The 20,204-nt window shown below is 36.5% G+C and overlaps 1 protein-coding gene across 1 annotated transcript in view; it reads right to left on the bottom strand.

Annotated features, from left to right (window-relative positions):
- LMO7 (LIM domain 7) overlaps positions 1–20,204 on the bottom strand; it is a gene marked incomplete at both ends in the record, with an annotated part of 91,141 nt that overhangs the window by 56,387 nt on the left and 14,550 nt on the right. The window contains 2 exon segments of the mRNA XM_084234901.1: positions 948–1,061; positions 2,018–2,048. Of these exon segments, the coding sequence (XP_084091027.1) occupies positions 948–1,061; positions 2,018–2,048 (145 nt within the window).

The raw sequence follows: 20,204 nt of genomic DNA, 5'->3' as shown, positions 1-20,204 counted from the left end.
CTAGATGTCAGTCAAGGCAATCATGTTCATCCTGAATTAAAGTGTCTATCTTCCAATCACGGTAAACAAACATTTATTACATCCTTACAATGTGCGAAAGATTAATGTTAAATGCCTTACTGGTACGATACCATTTAATCGTCACAAAAACACATACAGGCACTGCAATTAAGTGATGGGATATTATTTTGACTACATACTTTCTTCTAAGCACTGCCAATTCTCCTGAATAAGTGCACCCCTCAAAGTTAATTTTCCCATTTGGATCTTATCAATGAAGATTTGGCAGAACTGTGGTCAGTCCTGGCACTTAACTCTCCCCAAATGTCCTTAAGGATGCAAAAGCTACAATAAAGATTCTAGGATATGAAGGGCTAGAAATGTGCTTAAAATGAAAGATTCTAACTTTAAAACCATGTCATATTTTAGCCAACTGCCTACACCCCTCTCTAGAAGCAGTGTGGCAAAGTTGTGCAGATGATGGAGTGTGAGCACTGGCACACAGCCACCATGACATTAAGAAACTGAGTTACTGCCACACATTTTAATTTCCCCGAAGCACCTTTCTATGACAGGTTCAGTTCCTTAGAACACAGAATGAGTTAAATTATATAAAGTATCTAAAAAAAGAAGCAAATGAATATGTCACTGAGTCACCTAAAATTAAGAAGTAAGTAAATACCTACACCTCTATCCCATACTGTGGACACTGCCTGGAAAAAGACTCATTCATTCACTTGATGGCGGCCCAGAAAGTCAGCAAATGATAACAGTCCTCTCTGCCAAGTCACATGTAGGGTGAAACAAAGATTTTCAGAGCTGTCATACTTGTTTCAGAGGTGAAATGGAAGAGGAAGGGGAAGGAGGGAAAAGGAGAGAAGGTAGAAGTAGAAGGTAGTGGGAGTACTTGTTAGCGCCGTCCTCTTATACAGAGGCACGTTCCTTACCTTAGTGAGAGCTTGTCCTAAAAGATTCTCAAACGCTTTCAAATTAAGATAGGGACCATGATAGTAGGGGTTACTCTGTGCTTTTCTTCCCAGCCAGTACAATGTTATCAAAACCTTTAAAAAAAAAAATCCATGACAAAATAAGATCAGTGGCAAGTTCAGGTGCAGGTGAGCTCACTAGATAAAAGTAGCACATTTATCTATGATTCAAAAGTAAATTTCCTTTTAAAGTATGTCAAGGGGAAGGGTCATGAAAAATGTTTATTATTTTTGGATTTCCATCTCTGAGCTTTTTCTCAGACCAAAAGCACAGGTCCCAAAGGGTAATTCTACAGCCCGCAAGTACATACAAAAAGGAAAAGACTTATAAGAGAGAAACATAAATTAAGCTCTTAATTAGGGACAGTAAATCTTAAGTTCTCTGAAGAAAAGACTTGGTTATTTATGGTGTTTATTAACTAGATTGATGATGCTGATTATTTCACAACAAACACAAACACAGCATCATTACTTTGTACATCTGAAACTAACATTGTTATATGTCAATTACACTTCAACTTAAACATTTAAAGTAACATTTTTCCAATAAAACTTATAAAATCAATGCTTAAATTCATTAATCCCTAGCTTCTCTAAAAAAGATAGTTCTTGAGTTTTGGCTAATAAAGCAGTCACATTCTTCAAAATTATCCCAACATATGCAGAATATCACAGATATAAGTAAATACTGAGCAATTACCCAGAATTCTTAAACATTCAGTGTTTTACCTTAAAGTCTGATTTTGTGGGTTTTTACTTACATCTGTAAAAATTCTGAAATTACATTCATTCACTTTAGCCATACAACTAACATGTAAGGAACCACTTCCTAGGTTAACCTACAATACAATGAAAGTCAGAGAATATATAGTATGTTGTAACCATATTTAAAGTTGGTGGCTCTTTGAGTTCTAGCAAAAATTCCTGTTAAAAAAGGATAGAGTATATCAGATATTTTTAGATCCCAATGCCTTATTATAGAATATGTTGAGGACAAAATCATTTATAATGCTCCATTAAATTTATCTTACATTTTTCACTCTCCGATCAGTCTCTTCTTGCCTGTTAAGAAATAAAAAAAAATCTATTAATATCTATGAACTTTGAATTATTATCAGCTAGAAATTTAATTCTAAAGTTCTATGAATATTAAAACCATTTTGAAGTTCAGAAATCTTAGGTCTGCATATTATCCATCAGAAGAATTTTTCCACACTCACCAATTTCATGAAATATAATGGCCAATTTTCTATAAAAAGTAAGATTGCCTTTTTATCATTACTTTATTTAAGTGATGTTTAAGATGCATTATCCGCATTTTGTATATTGTCACTTCAAACAAAGTATAAACCTAATCAAAGGGGGCAAAATACGTGCCTCTGACAGAAAAATCAGGAGACGGGGAAAAAAACTTTTGCACGGTATTTTTTCTATTGACCACATGGAGTTTTTCACCCAGGATACTGAGAGCAATCTGCCTAGAGACTAGAAACGTATTGATGGTGAAACATGCACTTTAAAACATAGCTGTTAATCTCTGTCTTAAGAGATTTCACTCTATTAAAAATAATCATGAGCCTCTCTCTGATCTATAAAAAGATCTGGTATTTATGGGGAAAAGTTTAAAGGACAGAGATGTCACCATAATATTGAGCAAAAATATGAGCTAATTAACAAGAGGTCACCATCAACAAAGGTACGTTCCATCATTACAGACACTTCAGCAGGATCGCTGATTGTGAATTCAGAGACACAGGAGCGTGAGCTAGATGGCCTCTGAGGCAACTTTCCAGTCTAAGAGTCATAAAATAATATGTGTGGAAGATAAAGTACACATACATGAAAATGTTACATGTTTAAAACACATACACTTTTGAGTGGGGCCGAGAGAAAGGGTTGAGAATGAGCACACAGGGACAAGTACTTAATTTAGCCATGATAATAAAGCAAGCATGAAGTGAAATTAAGAACATGTACCACCTACCTAACCCCGAAAGAGCATATCAAAAATAAAATCTGCATGGTCTCACATTACTGTGGAAATGTGAATATGTCAAACGAATTTAACTGTTAACCTATTTGGAAGTATCCAACCTAAATATACACATATTCTATGATCCAGTAAGTCAACATCCAAGTATATACCCAACAAAAATGTTCACATGTGTTCACCAAGAGCCACATGTGAGAATTTTATAGAAACCCATTCTTAATAGAAAAAGCTGGGAGCTGCAAATATGTCCTTAAGAAGCAGAGTGGATAAATTACGAAATGTCCACAGAATGAAACACTACATGGTAATGAGAATAACCAATCTTCAACTGCAGGCAACCATATGGCTCAGTCTCCCAAACAATGGGAAGCCAAATCTGGACACAGTCCAGACTGCATTATTCATATCAGGCACAGAAACAGGCAAAACAAAGATATGATGTTAGAAGTTGTAGTTACATTATGGGGGAGGAGGAAGTGGTTGGGAAAAGGTAGGTGGGGGCTTTTCAGGTGCTGACAATAGCTTATATTTTGATCTGTAAGCTGATTACTTAAGTGTGTTCTGTCTCTAAAATTTTTGAATTGTATACTTATGTTTCCTTTTCTGTATCTATATTATACTTCACAAAAGACAAAGAGAATAAATTTCACAGTCCAAGTGCTAACATCACAGTTTACACTCTGAGTGAAAAAGTCATCTTGTGAAAAAAAAAATTCCATTTTGGAAGTAGTAAATGGAGATGGAAATTAACAATGAAAAATAACATTTAAAGATGAAAATATTTAGCCTTTTTTATGGCTATGTGGTTAATGAACCATATACACACCTCGGAGATTAAATTAGCCAAAGTACAAACAACTATCAATACTCAATTCACTAATAGTATGTACTAGACTTAAAATCATGACATTATTAATATCCAATGCCACACATCCCCCTTTTATTATAAGCCCACTGAAAGCAGAATCAACAACTATCTTGAACTTCTAACCTCCTTCCCACAGCCCTACAAATGTTTCTGATCAAACATACTTATGTGCTATGTACTTTTTATGATGATAAACTCATCATTGTAAATATACAGAATGGCCTGTTCTGCCATAAACACTCTCAATAAGCAATAAGTTTAGCTCCATAACTTTTCATTCTGTATTCCCATCTAAATATGAGCCTTTTTTATATGCTCTTGAACACAATGATACATAGGTCAGCCAAATTATTGTCCTATCACTGAAATGTAATGCCAAGAATTCAAGTAGTTAATAATTTGCTGGGGTGAATAGAGTTCATTCCGACACACAACACACACATCCCACTGCATGCAAATAACCAGGTGACCACAGGGCACAACCCCAACACCTTTTAAATAGAAAAGGCTTGAGGGTGAGGGGAAGCTTAGAAACAGACTCTCTCACAAGCTATTCAAGTTCCTGCTCAGCCCATCACAAACAAAACTAAGGCAACCCTATCTACAATGTTGGTTAAAATCTTTATAACAAATATATTGAGAGCTGATTATCACATGTAAGAGCATGGGCTTTAGATCACATATAAGTACTACTAGCCATGTCCATCTGAGCTGTTTATTCTCAAAGCTTCATTTTTCTATCTGGAAAACTGGATAATGTTCCCTCAATTCAGTAGATTAGGAGAAAATGTACATAGTACATAGAGTAGCTAGCCCTATGGTAAGTGTTCGTCAAGAAACAGACAAACTTAATAAAATTGTAGGGTAAAAATAAGCAAAAATTCATTGTATTTTTATACACTAACAATGAAATATCAGAAAGACAAATTAATAATTCTAATTACAATTACATCAGAAAGAATTAAGTACCTGGGAATAAACTTAACCAAGAGACTTGTACACTGAAAATATGACACAATGAAAGAAATTAAAGACAAAAAATAAAAAGATATTACATGCTCATGAAGTGGAAGAATACTATTGAAATGCCCACACTACCCAAAACAATCTACAGATTCAGTGCAATCCCCAGCAAAATTCCAATCACACTTTCCATGGAAACAAAACAATCAATCCTAAAATTTGCATCAAACTACAGATGATAGATCTCAAAGAGCCCAAGCAATCTTGAGGAAGAACAAAGCTGGAGGCATCACTCTCCGTGATTTCAAACTAAACTGCAAAACTACAACAATCAAAACAATAAGATATTGACATAAAAAATACATAAATCAATGGAAAAGAAGAGAGAAACCAAAAATAAAACAAATCATATATGGTCAATTAGTTTACAACGAAGGATGCAGGAAAATCCAGTAAGGAAATGAAAGTCTCCTAAGTAAGCAGTGTTGGAACACTTCAATCTAAAAAAAAAATCTATTGTTATCTCTAGACTGTAAACTATGTGTGATCAGGGTCCATCTTACTCACCAAGTTATTCATAAAGACCTCCCATAAAGCCATGTTGAAGCCAATATTTAAAATTGCATCCAGCCTATCTGACACTCCTCTCATGTCTGCTTTGTGCTTATAATCATTGACTACATACATTTATTTATTATCTCTCCTCCAGAATTCAAAAGGACCTGTGGTTATTTACTTCCATATCCCAAATGCCTCAAGATAGGGCAAGCACATAAAAATATTTTATTAAAAATGCTTAGCACAGTTCATGGTGCATAGACACACTTGACTATTGTCTGAATATTTATTTAGCTTATAGAAATGTAAGTCAGCAAGAAAACGTCTAAACTGATAAAAGATCAGGAGCTTCCTAATACTCATATGATTCCAAAGAATAATTCATTTTCTTTAGCTTACTTAAAACATATCCCGTTTTGACTCAAATTACATTGATACTGATAATTGCATTTCTTTAAGCTACTATCTTTAAAATCACAATCCAAGAGAACTGTTTACAATATTAGAGCAATGATCAAAAAAAAGGCACAGATTCAAAAACACAGACCAACTTCACAGTGCTGAGTACAAAGATTAAGAACTAGACGATGCAATGAAAAAGCTTCTCACAGAGCTCTGGAAGACAAAGGCCAAAGAATCCAAACCTGCCTTAAACTCCAAATTTACCATAAAAAGGGGTAGAGATGAAACATGAAATCATTTAAAACACAACTATGTTGAATATTTACTAGAATTCTCTATGTATCACCCACTCATTTTTTAACATTATTTTGAATATTCAAGAATTAACAGATGTAATATACATAAGCTTCCACTCTGTTAATGGAATATCTCTGGTAATTTCTCCTCTGTGTGACAAATAGCAGGAAACAGATGCCCATCACAGACCTCTGAGCTTTCTGCCAGTGGTCAAGAAAAAAAGAGCCACATGCTCTCAAGTGACCCCATCATGATCACGTCCATCTGTAACCACCTTATCCTAACAGTCACTAGATATGCTTAGACCAGGAAGGTGTATTATTTACTTTATTTCTCTTCTAGTTTGCTCTCAGCATATAGGAACATAATTGATTTTGTGAATTAATTTTGTAACCTACCCTTGGACTGTACTGATTCATTGTTTCTTAATAGTTTATTTGTGAAGTTTTCAGGGTTTTCTAAGTTCAAAGAGTGAGTTTTACATCTTCTTTACCAGTTTGGATTCCTTTTATATCTTTCTCTTGCCTGACCACTCTAGTAGGGACTCCCAAGGCTCTGTTGAATAGTAGTAGTAAAACTGGACATCCTGGTCTTGTACCAGATCTTAGAGGAAAAGTTTTCAACTTCTCACCATTTAGCATGAGGCTAACTGTGGGTTTGTTATATATAGATTGTACTATGCTGAGGTATGGTCCTTCTATCCCCATCATTAGAGAGCTTTTATCATAAATGGATGTTGAATCATATCAAATGCCTTCTCTGCATTTATTGATATAATCACATGAGTTTTATCTCTTATTTTTTGAAATGGTGAATTACATTGATTGAATTACAGATGTTGAATCATCCTTGAATCCCTAGAACAAATTCCACTTGGTAATGCTGTATTATTCTTACCAAGAAAACAATTCTACTTACAATTGCAATGAAAAAAATTAAATGCCTAGGAATGAACCTAACAAAAGTGATAAAGGCCATATACAATGAAAGTTGTAAGAACTGTTAAATAGAAAAAGGACATAAAGAAATGAAAAAATACTCCCACCTCACAGGTTGGAAGAATTACTTTATTAAAATGGACATCTTACCCAAGCAACATACTGACTCACTGCAATCCCTATCAAAGTTTCAATGGTATTCTTCAAACAAATTGAATAATCATTATTGAAATTTAAAAGGCAACAACAAAAGAGCCTCAATATCCAAAACAATCATGAACAGAAGGAAAAGAATGGAGGTATTGGTCGCCCATATTTCAGACTATACTATAAAGCTATAGTAATAAAAATGGTATGGTATTGGAATAAAAACAGCCACACAAATGGAATAGAACTGAGAGCCCAGAAATAAACTTACTCTTTTATGGATTATCCATCTATAACAAAGGAGCCAAGAGTATACATTGCAGAAAGTCTCTTTAATAAATGACACTGGGGAAACTGGACAACCACATGAAAAGAATGAAACTTGATCATTATCTCACACCATACACAGAAATTTAATAAAAATGGGCCTCCCTGGTGGCGTAAGTGGTTAAGACAAAACCGCAATCCACAGCCACTGCAGCATGAGTTCAATCCTCCAGCCAGCCAAGGAGCAACCCACATAGCACAGCAGACCTCTCCTGCCTCGCCCACTGCTCCCCTAAGCAGTGTGTTTCAGTCGATCTGCCTGTTATGTTCCCCACTCTGTCTCTGGTGAATCATCTCACCCCCCACACTTCTGGCCTCCTGTACCCCAGGTTTTCTATGCATAAATAAATAAATATTTTTTTAAAAGATTTATTTATTTATTTGTTTGTTTGTTTATACAAGCACTGGGTACAGTCAGAAGCGCGGGAGGGCGAGAGAATTCACCAGAGCCAGAGCGGGGAGCAGAGCAGGCAGAAGGACCGAAGTACCCTGCTGAGGGGAGCAGCGGGCGGCAGGAGAGGTCTGCGCGCCATGTGGGACCCTCCTCCGGTGGCCAGGGAGCAGCCGGGAATCGAACCGCCGCTGGAGAGGCTGCGGGCAGCTTCGCAACCCAGCGCTCAACCACTGTGCCACCGGGGAGGCCCTAAATAAATATTTTTAAAAATTTATTCAAAATGGAAAAGACTTGGATGCAAGATTATGTAAAACCATAAAATACATAGACGAATGCACAGGCAATACACTACACAACATTGGTTTCACCAATGTTTTTGTGGTTTCATCTCTAACAACAAGAGAAACAAAAAAATAATATAAATAATTGGGACTATATCAACTTAAAAGCTTCTGCACAGCAAAAGAAACAATTGCTAAAACAAAAAAACACTCTACTAAAGGGGAGAAAATACTTGCACAACATATTTGACAAGAGGCTGATATCCAAGATTCACAAAAATCTCCCACAATTCAACAAGAAGAAAAAAACCCAATTTGAAAAACAGGCAGAAGAGCTGAACAGAAACTTCTCCAGTGAAGATACACAGATTGGTAATAGGCATGTGAAAAATGTTCATCACTTGTCAGGGAAATAAAACTCTAAACACCCAGAGAGATTTTACTTCACACCTGTGAGAATGGCCCATATCAAAATGTCCATAAACAACATGTGTTGGCTAAGGTGTGGAATAAAAGGAACAGTTACTGGTAGGTGAAAATACAGTCTTGGTCCAGCCACTATGGAAGAAATTGATGGAGGTTTTTCAAAACATTAAAAAGTGATACACAAAACAATCCAGCTGTTACATTCCTAGATTATCTACTCAGAGAATACAAAACACTAATTCATATGGATATAGATACTTCCATGTTCATTGCAGCACTATTTAAAATTAGCTAAGTTACAGAAACAACCTAAGTGTCCAAGGACAGATGAGTAGTTCCAGGAGATGTGGTGTATATATACACAATGGAATACTATTCAGCTATAAAAAGAAAAAAAAAAGATGAACTCTTGCCCTTTTTGACAACTTTGCCTGAATGGAAATGGAGGGGGTTTTTCTTTCTTTCTTTTTCTTTTTCTTTTTTTTTTTTTGTGGGACCATCGTCGGTGGCTGGGGATAGAACTGGCGCTGCAGAGGCTGTGGGCAGCCTCGCAACCCAGCGCTCAACCTCTGCACCACCAGAGAGGCCCTGGAGGGGGTTTTTCTAAATGAAATAATCCAGAAGGAAAGAAATGAATACTGGATGGTCTCACTTATATGTGAAATATAAAGAAATAAAACAAAGGGTCAGGAAAAAAAAAGATCTGACTATAAAACTGAAAATACCAGAGGGGGAGAGGGAAGTTGAGGATCAAAGCAAGGAGGGAGCTCATTGGATTATGGTGGAAGACTATGGGTGCTTGGTGATATCATCTGAGGAGGTGTGAAACTATTCCTCTAAATAGTATACAGTGATGTAAACCAATATTACCTCAAATGAGTTCATTATTTTTTTTAAAAAAAGTAAAAACAAAAATATTAAAGGAGACATTTCAAGATTTTCCTTCTCAACCTAATAGTACTGGGAGAAGGGACCATCAACTGTCCCCACACGTCAAGGCCCCTCTCAAAAGAGACACTTTTATGAATCACAATTTAAGCCACTCTTTCATGTTGTGCTTTCCTCACCCTCTTGCCATGGAAGGATTTAAATAAGGATAAAGTATTTGTAGAATAAGGTCAAACAAAGGCCAAGGCAAACGGGCAGGGCATTACTGTCATTGTCTAAACATCCATGTTGGCACCGCGCCAGCCTCCCTCGCCAGTCCGTCAACTACCAGAGCCTGTCTTGGCGAGTGCACTTCAATTTTCTCAAAGCACAAAATCTAAGGGGAAAAAAATGTGCCATCATGGCCAAAATCTATCTTTCTCATTATCTGACAGCAGAGTTTGGGAGAGAAATGTGAAAGTTGTGTTGTAATTTGGAGCAGTCAGTTGTGTTCTTGGGCTACACCAAACATTTTTCCAAATCGTTTCTGTTTCTCCAAAATGCTAACTCTGGGTGGGCCTGTATTTCCTGTAGACTACAGAACCCCACGAGCTCATACTGCCAGAGTTCATGGTTGCATAGCTGGAGTCCACCACAGGCTTGGCTAAGCAAGGGCAGACACACATTCAAACACTCACACAGAAGTTACCAAAATCACTGGGGCAGTTCAGCAGACCAAGGACAAGAGATGGGGTAAATTTTCATCCAGATAAGAAATCTGGAAGAATTTTCTTCCAGATAAATTTTCTTCCAGATAAGCTTCATAGAGTTTGAAGCTTTTTTTGTTTCTCTCTTTTTATGTTTCTCTCCCATATCTCAGTATTCCTTTTGCTCTGGGGATCAACTTTCATTTGCAACACTGGAAAGACTAATCTCTTCATATTCTGCTCCAGTTATCACAATCCCTTAAAAATTGAGTTCTCCATGCTCCAAATAAGCTTTTTCTCCCCAAAGCCAGCCCCCATCTTGCCCAAGTCAACCTTAATGAACATCAAGCACAGTTTTCTGATGAAATATTGTGTGAGGAAGTTGACATTAAAAATTCATGCTGGGGTTTCTGACAGAAGAGGAGTATTTCTGCCCCGAGTAGCATTGGGGAAGATTTCTCCACATCCCAGTGGGAAATGTGGCTCCCCAATCATTACCCGGAGTTTCTCTAGTGAGGAACCTGTAATTCTATAAGACACTCAAGTGCAGCAGCTTCCTAACCCACTCACTCTCCTTCTTGCCATATATTCATTCTCCCACCTATCCCTCATCCTCCAGTTCCCCCTTCCTGGAAAACAATTAAGTCTTTACCTCTGTCCCTTGAAACTACTGCTGCTCACGGGTGATTACATTCCCAGGCATCCATTTCCTGAGGATACCTCCCAGAGCAAAGTGTGGATATTTCCCAGAGGCCCAACCCTTCTAGATCTAGCTCTAACCCCGCCTCGCCCTGCCCTGCCCTGGGTGGCGCCAGCTAACATGGGAAACTGGGATGAGATTAGAGACGCCAGCTCACAAGATACCTTGTTCTCTCCAAGTGACCGAGTAATCTCTGCCTTCCAGTTGTTGCTTATGATGTCTGATGACCTGTTCACGACTTTAAAAAAACAATTTATGAGGTCCTGAACCATTCATAAGTGGCTACAAGATGGAAAGTGTGTGGATGGCACCTACTTTAAATCTTTCAGATAGGTAGGGGGTAAGGGGCATGGGGTATTTGTGAGAGAGACAGACAGCAGGACATCTGAGGACAGATGCACTTCTCACCACAGAGCAGTGGCAGCTCTGTGCAGGGAACAAGCCCATCCACCTCCAAATAGGGAAAAGGGGGCCTCCCTGGTGGCGCAAGGGGTTAAGAACGCAACCTATAAAGCTGTCCACAGCCACTGCAGCACAAGTTCGATCCCCGGCCAGGGAGCTACCAACATGGCACAGCAGACCTCTCCTGTCTCACCTGCTGCTCCCCTCAGCAGTGTATTTCAGTCAATCCGCCTGTTCTGCTCCCCACTCTGTCTCTGGTGAATCCTCTCACCCCCAACACCTCTGGCCTGTACCCCAATTCTTGTATGCATAAATAAATCTTTTTTAAAAAATGGGAAAAAGGGAGGAGTCCTGAACAGCCCTAAGGCATTAAGTAACATTTCAAAAAACAGTGAGAAAAAAACTTCGAACACACCTGACTATGAGGAGAAGGCTTCTTTATTCAAAATACAGCTATCAAAGAAGAAATTTAGGAATATATCAGGTAATGAATCCTATTGGTTTTAACAGAAGTTCTCTTTCTCCATTAATGGAAAATCAGCCATCATATTATTTAAAGTAGAAAAAAAGCTACCATCTTTCTGTAATGGGTGTGTCAAATGGAAGGAACAGGAGATGTGTGAAATGAAAGTTAAAGATGAATTCTTGAAATACTGCAGCTACTCTTTCCTTCTCTCAAAAAGTAAGCTGCATTAACAAAAAGAAATTGAAATGCTTCCTTTCCTCCCACCATCATCCCTAAAAATGAAACTGCATCCACTTGACAACCTCCCTGGGATATTAGACGCGTGTGACTCAGGGCTTTTATTCCACCACTGCTACAAGATAATCTCTACCTGATCATTGTGGAAACTGCAAAAATGACAGTTCAGAAAGACAACACTGTATCTGGAGATAGAGTGAACACAAATAAACTTGATGACTTCTGCACTTACCTATGTGAGAAAAAACTCCTAGAAATGCAACAGTTTTGCCCTTAGAACATAATACTTATTCCAAACATGAAAAATGAGTAAGTAACCTCTTGTTAAAAATAATTTGTTATTAAATTTCACACCTTCCCCACACACTACTAAGAATAGCTAAGTTTCAGTTAAAAAGAAAGGGGGAAAATACATGCATTCAAAGACACTGGCACACAGTTTCACTTAAACAATGAAGCAGAAGAGCACTGTTGCAAGAGCTGAAAGGTGAGTTTTACCTCTAACTCTCAGAGATCTTTGCTGTTCTTTTCTACTTTATATAACACATTTGCTATTATATAAAACTAATTTCATGATGAAGACACACATCTGTATAGTCCCTGTTATGTGACAAACCAGAAACAGACAATTCCTGAATGCAGAATTAATATAATAAGGTCACAGTTATAATGGTCAGTTATTATATATAAAAATGAGGTAGGGAGAGGTTAGAGGGGATGTCAATTACAGACATATTCATGATATCACCTCTGTAGGTAAAATGCTAGCAAGCAGCAGCAATGAAAATAGTGGGCTTTGGTTTTAGACATGGAAAGTTTCAGACACTTAGCATGCAAAAGGGAAATGTTAAGTAATGGACGAGTAGACAAACAAGGAATATATTCAAGGTAAAAATCAAGGCCAGAGATATTAATATATGAGGAGTGATCAATGTACAGATGAAATGTAAAGCCATAAGATTAAAATGACATAGAATATAAGTGGATCTTAAATAAAGTGCTCTTTTACATCATTAAAAAAAAAGAATGAGAAAAGAAGTGGAGATTCAGAAGATGTAAGGGTAACACCACAGGTAAGGGTAAGAAGCAGAGGACAAAACAGCAAAGCAGACATAGGGCTGTGACCCAGTGTGAAGAGTGGCAGGCCATGGGGAAGCCAACGGGGTCCAAAATGTTGAGAGTTGAAGTAAAAGGAGGGCTAAGGATTTGGATTATTATTGGATTACTGTATTGACATCTCTCTCTCTCTCTCTCTCTCTCTCTCTTACACACACACACACACACACACACACACACCCCTACACTACCAGTTATTTCTCAGAAAACAAATAAAATACAACAAAGATCTTATCAAAACCACTGATATTCCTGAAAATTTAAGAGAGGGCTGAACTAGGCATGTCCTTCCAGATTTACACCCAAGTTTAGCAAAGTGAACATGCAATTCGACCATAGGCATAAATCTCCTAGCATTCAGTGGCATGATACTGGAACAATAATGTACCAGATGCCAATGTACTTTCATTAAAGGTTCAGTGTTTCTCAAACTGTGTCAAGGAGCATGAGATAATAGCAAAGTTTTAATAAGGAAAAGCTAAAAAGCCTTCTGAGCAACACTGCATACTGTATTTTCTTCTTGATAATACCCCCTAGCAAATTAAAGTTCTAAGTTTTAACAAGTGATCTGTTATACTATGAAAAATTTAATTTTTTTGGACAATGGTTATTAAAATCTTAAGGGACACTGATACTACTAATCACTTTATTAAGCACTTTATGTTGATGATAATGTTGACTATTCTACACTATTATGTCCTTCTGCATTATTATCTCCTTTAATCTGCACAACAATGTAATGATTTAGAGATTAGGAAACCAGGACTCCAGAAGCTTAAGTAACTTTCCCAGTGTTACAAAACTATTAGAACTTGATGTGATCCAGAGACTAAAAATCTGTAGGGGAAGACCCTGCTTTAGTATTACAACAGTCACAAATACTTACTACCTTAATATATTTTTTAATAATTTATTTCTTCCTCAATCTTGAAAAGTATTAACTCCATAATATCCTGAAATATAAATTTCTCAATAGTCTCTCAAGGTATTGGCTCAATAGTTTCTATGGCAACAATCATTTCCTACCTAAAAACTCTCTAGAGTGACAGCAACATGCATCTGAAGAAGTATGCATCTACACAGCAGCTCTTCATTAATTTTTCTAGCAAAATCTAGGTGTGTTCCACTCTCTTGAATATACAATCCACAAGATCAACAAGACCAAGAGCTGGTTCTTTGAAGAGATTATTAAAATAGACAAATCTTTAGCCAAATTCACAAATAAGCAGAGAGAAAAAAACACTAATAAATGAAATCGGAAACAAAAGTTAAAATAGACAATACAAAAATATGACCTGTAGTAATACTAATTGAGTACATTCTATAATACTAAAGGAAAGGGTCATAAGAGAGCATTACGGACAGATATGGCAACCAACTGAACAGTCTCTAATAAATAAACAAATGTCTACAAACATTTCAAGAATGAATCAGGAAAAAAAAAAGCCTGAACAGACCCAGTAACAATATTGAAATAGTAATCAAAAATCTCCCCCAAAACAAAAAACCAAGATCTGATGGTTTCACTAATGAAATCTACCAAACTTTCAAAAAAGAATAACTAATCCTTCTCAAACTCTTCTGTAAAATTAAAAAGGAGGGAAACTACCCAGCTCATGATATTAAGGCAACATTACCCTCATCCTGTAACCAAAGATATCACGAAAAATCTATAGACCAGTTATCTCTGATGAACATAGATGCAAAAAATCCTCAACAATCCTCACAACTACAATTCATTAAAGTGTTAGAAGTTCTTACAAGAGCAATTAGACAAGAAAATGATACAAAAAGTGACCAACTGGGAAAGGATGAAGTCAACCTATCACTATTTGCAAATGACATGATAATATACACAGAAAAGCCCAAATACTCCAATGAAAAGTTATTACAAATAATAAATCAGTAAAATGACAGGCTACAAAACTAATAATAGAAATGTGTTGCAGTTCTACACATAAATAATGAGCTAGCAGAATGAGAAATTAGGAAGACAGTCCAATTTAGAAAGACATCAACAAGAAATAAATACCTAGGAATAGATTTAACCAAACAAGTGAAAGATCTATGCACCAAAACCAGTAAGATGTTGTTGAAAGAAAAAAGACACAAGAAAATTGGAAGATACTCTGTGCTCACAAACAGCAAGAATTAACATTTTTAAAAATAACTACATTACCTGTATATTTACAGATTCAGTACAATCTCTATCAAAACCCAAACTGCATTCCTCAAAGAAATATAACAAAAAACTATGAAGTTTACTTGGAACTGTAAAAGAACTGAAATAGCCAAAACAGTACTGAGAATAAAGAAAAAAATGAGGATCATACTCCTTGAATTCAAACTAACAGTGTGTTACTGAAATAAAAATAGACTCACAGAGCAACGGAACATAATTGAGAACCAAGAAATAAAATCACAAATATAGAAAAACTAATTTATGACAAAACCAAGGACTTACAATGGAATAAGGAAAGTCTTTTCAATAAATGGTGTTGGGAAAATGAAACAGCATTATGTAACATAAAACTAGATCACTATCTAACACTGAGCAATAAATTACAAAATGGATTAAAGACTTGATGTAGGACTTAAAACCATAAAATTAATCAAAGAAAACATAAACAATATACTCCCTGATATTGGCTTAGAGATGTGTTTGGAGACTGCATTCCCAACAGCAAGGGAAACAAAAAGCAAAAATTAATAAATGGTACTACATCAAACTAAAAAACTTCTGCACAGATGAAACTTGCATCAAAGTGAGAAAACATCCTTGTGAACAAGATATTTTCACATCATAAATCCAAGAAGAGTTAATATATAAAATATGCAAAGAACTCATAAAACAATAATAAAAAGAAAAACCTACCCAATTAAGAAACACACAGAGGATCTGAACGGACATTCTCCAAAGACACATAGATGGCCAATAGGCACAAGAAAAGATGCCCATCTCTTATAAGAGAAAACAAATCAAAACAATAATGAGATATCACCTCACACCTGTGAGAATGGCTATTATCAAAAGAGAAAAAAATATTGGAGAATATGTGGAGAGAGGGGGACCCTTAAAAACTGTTGATGGGAATGTAAACTGGCGCAGTCATTATGAAAAGTAGTATGTGGATTCCTCGTTTAAAACAAAACCCATGTGATCCAGTGATCCCATTTTTGGCTATTTACCTATAACACTAATTCAAAGAGATATATACAACCCCATGGTCATTGAAACATTATTTTCAATAGCCAAAAGCTGAAAATAACTAAGTGCCCATGGGCTTATGAACAGATAAAAATGTGGCATGTGTATGTTATCTATATGTATATGTATGTATAAATATATGAAATAAATAATATATATATATATATGAAATCCTGACTTTTACAACAACATGGATAAATTTCAAGAGTATTATTCTTCGTGAACTAAGCCAGATGGAGAATCAAACATGACTTCACTCATATGGTGTATATAGAGAAAACTAAACTAAATGAACTAAATAAATGAAAGATAAATAAACTAAACTAAATGAACTAAATAAAACAAAAATAAACTTTTAGACTATAAGATCAATTACTGTTTACCAGAAGGGAGGGGGTAGGGGGACAAACTGGGACAAAGAGGACAACTGTATGGTGAAGCACAGAATTGGACCTTAAGTGATGGGCTTAAAGTAGTATATACACATGATGCTTTTCAATAATGCACACCTGAAACATTTATTACAACAGGACATTAAAGAAAATAATTTAACTCCACTTAAATAAAGCATACTTAAGCTTCCCATGGGCCTAAAATTAGCTGACAGGGTCTTTTGAAGACTGCAATCTAGAAGAAAACATCAAAAGTGTGACTACACACCTGAGATGTTAATGGAAAACCATACAATTAGATGGAAGGGCAAGACCTAGCTCGGTGTCTGAATCATAATCAACACTCAGTAAACACATACTAAATGCTTCAAGAATTACAACTTAGTGTAACTGGGAGAAGAGCATTCTCATTACCTTGGGAAAATGCACTCAAGTTTGCTTATCTCTAAATTAAAAGTGGTAAGAAATGATGCATCAGATCTTCATTTTCTCCATTACAGTCATACTACAGTATATCCCTGTATATAGAGAAAACTAAACTTGGATAATCCTCCAATTAAACCTTATTTAAGCCATTATTTAATATGTGAATCTTCTAAGATTAATTAAAACAAACTGATCTATCTCTTGAGTAGAGATTAATGAAATCTGAGGAATTATTTGTTCAGGAAAGAAATCACTTTTACTTGGATATTTTGTTTCATGAAATGTGTACAAAGTATTGGCACCATGCATACTTTAAAATTCTCCATTTATATATACCACATACCACTCTTTTTTTTTAAGATTATTTATTTATTTATTTATACAAGCACTGGGTACAGTCAGAAGTGCAGGAGGGTGAGAGAACTCACCAGAGCCAGAGCGGGAAACAGAACAGGCAGACTGATGATACACTGCTGAGGGGAGCAGCGGGCGGCAGGAGAGGTCTGCGTGCCATGTGGGACCCTCGCCTGGCGGCCGGAGATCGAACTGGCGCTGCAGAAGCTGTGGGCAGCTTCGCAGCCTAGCGCTCAACCACTGTGCCACCAGGGAGGCCCCACATACCACTCTTAATATATAGATCTGCCATTTCTTACTTAGCCTTCCATTTAACACTTGGCATTTCAGGTTATCAAAGTATCACCAGTCACCGTACATGAACCACAGAAAAAGAATGGACACACTTCAAAGGAATAACATAATTAGCTTTCAAATATATATATTCAAATATATAGAAATATATACATTTCAAATATAAATATATATAATACTCATTATTGCACATGCTCCACCCTTGTAAAACACCCCAAGTTTCAGTCAGAAAGCTAAAGCCTAAGAAAACTTCCTCTCCCTCAAACATTCACATCCCACCAATCAAATCCTAATTATCTCTTGAATTCGTCTCTATTCTCAGATTTGATTCATTTCCTATCTTCAATCTTTTCAACATACTTCCTCCTCCCCAGAGATGCCTAAAAACCCTCATGCAATGGAATTCCCTCTATTTCTCCTACTTTAAAATCTGTATTTTCTAGGGTTTCTTATTCCCTCAAGTCAAGTCCATTCAGATTCATGATCTAGTCACTCTTAGTTTACTTCATTTCTTTTTACCTGCTTCAACATAATCCTTAGGCCCTTGCCATTAAAGATCCCTGGAAAGCTCTCAAGAGCCCTGATCTTTCCTAACTCCCCTTAAGAGATAATGGGAGGTTTTCTCTTTCTAAATGGATCTTGACTTTTCTCACCCTTGCACTACTCATCCTTTCAGATTAATCACAATGTCGCCTGCCCCTATTTGCCCCTAGAGCCCTGTGTCCCATGTGAGCCCATGGGTACCAGGCAGATCATTTTTAGAAAATTCCATGTACTATCATGCTTCATGGTATTGTCCCAGACTCTCCCACAGGGCTGTGAACTCCATAAATTCAGAGACAGAGTTGATATCTGTTTTGTTCAGTCCTGTTCTGTTACTTAAAACAGACACTAAAATATTAGTGGAGAGATCGTCATCCTTTTCTAAATTTTATCCTACCAACTATCCAGAATACTTTAAGAGGATAGTTAGGAGGATACTTTAAGAGGATCATTTACTCCATCCTATACCAATTATAAGGTTCTCAGGGTTTTAAGCCTCGTCTTCATTTTAATTACACCCCTTCTTCCATCTTTCCATCAATTCCTACAGCATCCATCCTATACTCTAACTTTAATCAAACAAGTCTAACAAAACAGGACCTGTTTACTTATTCCAGAGCCAAATATGCCATCCCTTCAGCCTAACAGGCCTAGAATCTGCCATCATCACCCAACAGCTCCTACAAATCTGGGACCATATTACACATCTACTTGTATTCATTACTGTGTGTATTTGTCTCACTACCTTTGAAAGAACTAATCTTATTTTCTTTTCACATATATTATTAATATACTGGGGGAGGTTGTTGATTATATAAATGGAAATAATAATATCATTAGGATCACATTTCACACACCTTCTCTTTGGAGTAGTTCCCATTGGATTATCCCCTAGAACAGAAGTCCTCAAACTGTGGTCTCCTAAACAACAGCACCACGGCACCTTAGAACTTGGTGGAAATGAAGATTCTGAGGCACTGCTTTCTAGCTACTGATAGGCAGTTCTGGAGATAGGGATCCAGTCATGTGTCTTAAGGAGTACTTCAGGTGATTTGATGACACTAATGACAGAGAGTCATGGTCCAAGAAATACACCAAAGTTAAAACTATATCTTAACTGAAAGTACAGCTTCAACTAGTTCAGCTACTTCTCTGAAAAAGGAAGTAGAACTGAAATATAATTCCTCTGTCCTTCTCCAACTAGAATTTAAAACAATAAAAAGTACAAGAAAACCCTAAGCTAAGTGAAAAGCCTAGAAATGCTATTCAAATTTTGGCTGAAACACCTCAGTAAGCTTCATGGTGCTTAGGTGTGCTGAAAAGAGAACCAGAAAAATGCACTCGGCTGTCACTGCTCACAAAGCTGGCTCTCAAGATGCCTCGGTCTAAGCACCAACAGGAAGGGGAACGTCGTGGAATTCATTAATTAACACTCCAGAAGCACCAACACTCTGAGATTCAGAGGAGAAAACCTAAGCATAGAAGACACATCTCAGGTCCACAGAAGAAAATGTTTCAAGAAGCACCAAAGTGATTTCTTCTCAAGATTTCTGAAAAGTCAGCTACCACCAGCTTCAAAGAAATGCTATTCAAAAGATTAATGTAAGTTACTTTGGTTGTGTTCATCTTGTAATCAGCTCATAATATCATGTGTTCCTGTTTTATGTCTCCAAAGAAGGGTAATTGGTACAAAAATAGCCGACATATTTTTTCCATTGCCTAATCTCTAATTTGTTTATTCCCGTTAAGAAGAAAGTCTGAGTTAAATAATGATGGAATAATTCATCTGAGTGAGGTGAAAGATTAAATGGACATGAATCTAAGGGCATCTTATTAGAATATCATTCACAGAGAATTCTAACATCGAGGTAATTTCCACAGAAATAGTCATGTGTAGAGTTGTACAGCACCA

The sequence above is a fragment of the Talpa europaea genome, assembly GCF_964194135.1.
Source record: "Talpa europaea genome assembly, chromosome: 6".
Lineage (NCBI taxonomy): Eukaryota > Metazoa > Chordata > Mammalia > Eulipotyphla > Talpidae > Talpa > Talpa europaea.
Note: the sequence above shows the minus strand (reverse complement) of the source record. Positions and strands in the feature narration are given on the sequence as shown.